The following is a 6,988-nucleotide window of genomic DNA, read 5'->3' as shown; positions in this document are numbered from 1 at the left end:
AAATTATATAAAAAATATTATTTCAAACTATTGTACTACGTGAGGCTAGGAAAATAGTGGTCTGTCTTCCTTAATTAGTTTGCAAGAATAACAATAATAATACACTATATTGAGATAAAAAAAAAAAACCAATAAAACATTTTATAACGATAGAGGAATTACTGACAGCATCTAAATCCCGTTTTACATTTCCTGGCTTCAGAGGATGGCCAAAATGAAAAATATTCATTGATCAACGGCATAAATAAGATTCCTAATCATCCAATCGTGTTTACCCCAGCCATCAGCACTCAAAAACGACGTATTACCCGGGAAAACCCACATCGTCACCCTCTCTCACCGGTAGCGCATTTTAGCACTTACCAATTCCTATTGGAAATCCCCATAGTACTTTAAAAAACCACAAAAATCCCCGCACCCCGAACGTTAAAACCGCCCTCTCCACTCCCTCTCTCGTCTCTAATTCTCCATACCCTCCACTTCTTATATAAACTCCCTCTTCCCGGCGATTTCCAAACTTTTTTTTTTCCGAGAAAATTCAAGATTCCTGAGAAGCAAACAGAAAGTTAGGAAGAGAGAGCTTGTAAACGGAGCTCGTGAGAGAGAGTTTTTTCGATCAATGGTGTATTCTGTTGAAAGAGAAGAAGTGTTATGGCAATGGGACAAGAGAGATCAAAACTGCCGCTTCATAATTTTGATCTTCCTTTCTTGAAGTGGGGGAATCAAAGACACCTCCGCTGCATGAAACTTCCCGACTCCAACACCGCCGCCGACGCCGCCGTTCGGGACAACAAGAACGAGAACAACGGAGGAAGAATCTCAGTTGAGCGAAACCGTAGCAGCAGTCGATCTCCGCCAAGGAAATTCGGAAATTATGATATCCGGCGGTTCAAGCCGCCGAGGGAGAAATTCGGCGGAGTGGAGGAAGGGATTGATGAGGTGAGGGAGAAAATCATGCTTGATCTGAAAACGGCGGCGAATGAGATGAAAGACAAGATTTTGAGGAAAGAAGTCTCGGATGATGATAGTGAAATCGAAGAGGAACGATCTCTTCAATCTCAGTCCCAGTCGCCGCTCAGGGCTGTCGTTGCGGCGGTTGAGGAAGCACCGGCGGAACCGGAGGTGAGGCCGTGGAATCTGAGGACGAGGAGAGCGGCAATTGGTGGAGGTGGGAATTCAGTTCTAGGGAAAGTGAGTAGTAATAATTGTTCACCTTTGAGAAGCGACAGTGCTAAATCGCCGAGATTAAGAGGAGATAAGAGAGAGAGAAGGGAGAAGGAGAGAGCGAAGTTTTCAGTGCCGTTATCAAAGAAGGAGATTGAAGAGGATTTCATGGTGATGTTGTGCCAGAGACCTGCTAGGAGGCCCAAGAAACGGCCCAGGATTGTGCAGAAGCAGATGGATGTAATTAAATTCAGAAATTTTATTGTGTAAAGTTTTTTTATTTTTGTTTTGGGGATTAAAAATTTGGTTTTTTTTTTTTTTGGCTTGCAGGCTTTGTTTCCTGGTTTGTGGCTAGCGGAGATTACCGTTGATACCTATAAGGTGCCGGAGTTGCCGGAAAACGGAAAGGTATAGTTGTCGTGTTTAATTAGCAGTTCTAGCGGTCGATTGGTTGATGAGAGAATGTAGGACGATGAAGAAAGACAATTAAGATTTTGAATTTTGCGTAATTTTTGTGTTAATTTGATTGTTGAAGACGAGGTTGCCGTTAAATCAGTCCATTTGTTGTATAAGTCTAGTGAAATTCACAAGTTTTGTTCTCTTGTTTTCCTTTTCCTGTTCGTTCTTGAATAACAAATAGGGCATTCTGAAACTTTTAAATTTATTTTGTTCTTGTGTTAATTAGTTGTTGAAAGCTCAGTTGGGTGGTGGGATTAGTTTTGTCTTCATTGTTATAGGTGAAGTTCCAGAGCTTTTATTCCTTTTCTATTCCGTTCCCCATTCTTTCTCAACTACCAAACAGGGAAATTAGGTTTTGCTTCATTTAATGAGTGATTATTTGATTTTTGATTCCGTGATTTCATTGTTTCTTGAAGTTCCTGAGCTTAAGTATCCTGGGCCTTTCATATTGCAGAGGTAGCAATGCTAGTGGTGGTCTTGGTGCGAGGTTCAAATCTCAAGCCTTCACTTTGCTGACTGCTCTGGTAACTTTATGAACCTGACAAGTGGTGTACAAGAGCAGTCTGGTAACTTTATGAACCTAACAAGTGGTGTACAAGAGCAGCCTTCATCCCTGTGACATTGGGGATTTCTTAGAAGAGTTTATATTCCTGGTGACACATTGAAATGTTAGTTCAGTTGTTTTGAAATGCTAATTTTGTTTTCATTAATTATAATCTTTTCAGTCAGAATAATCTCCTGTAAAGAAAGGGCAATAAGATGTTCCAGAATGAAAGGAATTCCTTGTTCTGTGAGCTCCTTTTTGTTGAGGCGCTTGCAGGTTGATGTTAATGAATGTGATTTTCAATTTTTAATATGGTGCTGCCGGTTTGTGCTAAAGTTTACATTAAGCATCAATTCCTTGGACATTCTCAACTTTTCTGATATACTCCAAACAAGGTTGCCCTTGATGAAGCAAAATATGTGTGACGAATGAGGGCATTGTTGCTTGAGAAGAATGAGCTTGTTGTAGAAATGATTTTAGGGTTGGGTAAAGCTCTCCTCACATGAACTGCAAGCCTCAGCAGTTGCTGGATATGAGAAACTGTATCTTGCCTTGCAAGCATGTTCATTCAGCTGATGCATGTTTGAAGGTAGGTTCACTGTGCCCTTTTTGGTTGCCTCGATCCTAAACTAACACTGCTTGTTACTTTCATCTACTAGTATGGCTGCAGCTCTCGTGTTCATTGATTATTCATGTTCGAATAAGTTTGGATTACATCTTACTAGCAGTTGTCGACCAATTCAAGGTTTGACTTGCTCACCCATTAGATGCCAATGGTTCTCCTCTCAACCTTGGATACTAAATTGTGGATCGTTCTCTAATTGGAAAGGAAAGATTGCACAAAATGTGATGTTGTACGATTGTATCGTAGATTATTGTTGCTTCATGTTATCTGTTTCACTAGACGTGTGATGAAACTAATCGTTGTGTGACGTTGGGTGCTGGTACTGGGACGTTACCCGATTTTTCTACCCTTCCTCTCCGAGGATGGTTTGCAGCTGAAGTGAAACTGTCCTCATCTCTTCGTTTTCCAGGACGTGATCCTGAGGGATTGGGATGGTGATGGTTTGCACAGGTTCCTTCATCATCCTCTGGATCTAATGATTCAGAATAAGTGATTTGGGAATTTGGATCCTTGTTTTTATGGTAGTTGATGCTTCTAAGAATGTATTGTTCATGAAACATCATGAACAATTCTCTGAACGAAAAGAAATGCTTCTACCGAGAACGTTAGAGGATGGTTTTTTATTGAAAGTATTTTAAAATAATATTTTTTTTTAAATATATATATATATATATATTTAAAATCAACTCATCACAAATAAAAATATAACAAAATATTTTAAATTAAAAAATAAAAATTTTAAAAATATTCCACACACTATATTATCTTAATGTACTGGTCTGACATCGGAACAAGGAGCGCGGGTTCGTCCCTTGGCTAGGGTTACTTGTATAGCCCTTCTTGACCGTTAGTAAAACGTGTGGAAATTGGACACGTTGTCTTCTTTGTATATTTTGCTCTCTGATGGTAACTTTTTGCGCAGGGCCTAGAAGTAATGGCATAAGTAGTAAGGACGCACGGGCGATGGACCGAGTGCAAGGGCAGTTCATTGACTCTCCAATTGACCATGAACACGCGTCTGTTTTTATACGGGAATGCTTTTCTTCGATTTAGGGCCCTGGTGGCTTAACCTTTGGTCCTTCAATTTCACCTCGCATCCGGGTATGGCCCACTGTTCGGAGTAATTTAGAATCCAACTCGAGTTCAGCCGTGTCTCTCTCTTAAGGTATTTTATCCTCTTTTTACTATATATCAATGCGGAGAGCATGCCTGTAAGTTACCTATCTACATTCTCCTTTTAAATCCCTGTCAGTTAGGTACCGTGGATTTTGAATATTTAAATCCATTGCTATCCTTGCCTTCAATTTCGGATTCGTTCAAGCGGGAGGACTTTTTGAACCAGCAGATACCCACGAAGCACCCGTCCAGGCCTCTTTTTTATTTATTTACTTAAATTGACCTCTTTGAATAAAATATAAACTTAAGAAGGGAACTGTATTTCCATCCGTAATGCATAAAATGGACCCGGAACATGATGCTGAAAAATAAATTATAACTCGACAGTATAAAAGGAAGTCGCGATTCAAAAAACGCATAGGATAGGGCGGTGTACGGTGATGCGTAGGGTGAATCCCACCTGCTCCCGCGTCTGACTCCGGTCAAACAAGATCGGGTTTTATCTGTTTTTAGATTAATCCCAGTTAAATAATTAAAAAAATCCAATTCAAGGTTAAACCAGATAAAAATTCAATCTAGTTGGATCAGGTTTATATTGAATAACTAACGGATCAGGAAGAATTGACATCCTTGCAATTAGCATTCGACTGTGCTTTGGTCTCCTGCATATTGTTTCATCTTGTTCCGTGGATCGAATTATTATTAAACTATGGAGGTAAAATATCGTATCTATTTTTATAAAATATTTAAGATGGCTATATTGTTTCTCTATATTTAGCTCCACGGTTAACATTGACAAATGTTCTTGAATACGTGAATTTTTTTAAAAAAAATTAAAAATTATTTTTGTAGATTGTATTTTTTAATATTAAAATAATTAACAATTTAGTTTTAATTTTTTTATTTTATCTTTCTATAAAATTAATATGGTTTGTAAATTTTTCAATATAACTTAGATTGTTCCAATTTACAAGTTTTGTAAAATATTTTTTTATTTAATTAAAAAAATAGTTTAGATAATAACCATATTATTCAATTTTATAAAATAAAATAAAATAAAATATAAAGGAAGTGGAGAAGTCATTGCTCGCCACACCTATTATTGGTAGTTCATAATGTTATGCTTCTTTTAAAAAGAAAAAATTTGGATATTTTTTTCAAACTTGTTTTAATTGGTTTTATTTTTAAAATTAAAATGGTTGATATTTTCGCTCTGTAATTTATTTTATTTATTTTACTTTTGTATGGAGTTAGTATGGTTTATGAAATTGTTAAGGCAATCCAAGTTGTCTTAGTTTGCGGGTTTGGTGAGTTTTTTTAATTAGATTTTATTTTTTTATAGTTTATTTTTTCTCTCATATAGTTAAGAGAAAAATAGTTTTAGAAAAAAGCCTTGTTATTAAAATTGATAAAAAAAAATAAAGGGTGTGGAAAAACATGGATTACAGTAGACAATAGTAATCTACAATGCACTACTTTTTTCTCTTCTTTTGTATGATTTCTTTTTCATGTTTCTTTTTATCAATTTAATTTTTAAAATTGAGATGGTTAAAAATTTGATTTTATAATTTATTTTCTTTTATTTTGCCTTTGTACGAGGTTGACATAATTTGCGAGTTTATCGAGTTAATTTAGGTTGCTCGAGTTTATAAGTTTGATAGGTTTTTTTTATTTGAGCTTAACATTTTTATGGTCTATTTTTTTTCCTTATATAGTTGAGAAAAAATTAGTTTTAGAAAAAAAATCACGTTATTAAACTTTATTAAATAACTGAAATCAAAAGGTGTTGAGGAATCACTATTCATCCACACCTATTGTATTATGGGTTATAATAATAATCCATAATATTTTGTTTTTTGTTTTATTATGATTTTAAAAAAAAATATTTTTGTTAATTTTATTTTTGGTATTAAGATGGTTGAGAAATTCATTTCTTGATATGTTTCTTTTTATTTTGTCATTCTATAAAGTTAACGTGGTTTGCAGTTTTATCACAGTAATTCAAGTTAACATGGTTTATGAGTTTAATGGAGTGTTTTGTTTTTAATTGAACTTGAATTTTTAAGCTTTATGAAGTTCATAGATCTATTCACAGGTTTAGTTGGCTGGCCTGGTTTCGAGGTTTGACAAGTTTATTTTTTTTTAAATTAGCTTTTTTCTCCTTTTCTATTTTAGCCTTAAAAATTGAGTTAGTTAGAAATTTAACTTCATAATTGGATTTATTTCATCTTTTATGATGTTATCGTGGTTTAAAAAAATATCCCAGTATTGCATTAATATTTTATTTTTGTTATTATGTATTTAAATAAAAAATATTTTTTAAGAAAAAACAAATTATAATCCTAGTAGAGTTTGTGACTTGTTTCAAAGGTTTAATATGATATCCTAATTACTTAATTCACGAGTTTAACAAGTTCATCTATTAACCATATATGTTTTTTTTTGTCCTTTAACTATTTATTTTTAATTTTATTATTTAATATTGGATTGATAAAAAAATAAATTGCATAATTAATTTTTGTTTGCTTTCTATAAAGATAACTGTCTAAAATTAAATGTTCATTTTTAGGTTGATGCTTAATTTTATTAACTTTTATTTTACCATGTAATTAAATAAAAATAAGTTATTAAACTCAATAGAATCGATGAACCATGTTGTGAGAGGATTGAGATCGTTGCAATATGTAATTGTCTCAATATTTTTTTTAAAATTTTTTATCTTGAAATTATTTTAAAAAATAAATAATGTTTTCAATGATTATTAATGTCACATTAGAATCATCAATTTAAGTTGAGTTATCTCCTATATAGTTTAATTGGAACTCAAATTAGATAAATAGTTAAATATAAAAGTTTTAAAATTGACTTACCTTATAAGTTTAATAAGGTTATAAAAAATTCGTTATTCTTTTGATTTTTTTATATATTTTAAAAAATTTAATTCGAGCCTTAACAATATACTAGTCCTAGCTAGTTGTCGTTGGAAGTTAATTATTGTCTTCAACACGAAATTTTATTGACAAAGAATAGTCCCAGAATTAAAGACCGTGGGAGATGACCTTGGAGGACTTATTATTATT

General features: G+C 33.7%; 1 protein-coding gene across 1 annotated transcript; it reads left to right on the top strand.

Moving 5' to 3' along the window:
* Positions 1 to 292: 292 nt before the first annotated feature.
* On the top strand, positions 293 to 2,166 carry LOC105124132 (uncharacterized). Its single transcript, XM_011024011.1, has 3 exons — positions 293 to 1,404; positions 1,495 to 1,572; positions 2,078 to 2,166. The coding sequence occupies exons 1-3, from the start codon at positions 652 to 654 to the stop codon at positions 2,081 to 2,083; spliced, it is 837 nt and encodes a 278-aa protein (XP_011022313.1). The 5' UTR covers positions 293 to 651; the 3' UTR covers positions 2,084 to 2,166.
* Positions 2,167 to 6,988: the final 4,822 nt, after the last annotated feature.

The sequence above is a fragment of the Populus euphratica genome, unplaced genomic scaffold, assembly GCF_000495115.2.
Source record: "Populus euphratica unplaced genomic scaffold, PopEup_1.0 scaffold1.1, whole genome shotgun sequence".
NCBI classification, from domain to species: Eukaryota; Viridiplantae; Streptophyta; class Magnoliopsida; order Malpighiales; family Salicaceae; genus Populus; species Populus euphratica.
Note: the sequence above shows the minus strand (reverse complement) of the source record. Positions and strands in the feature narration are given on the sequence as shown.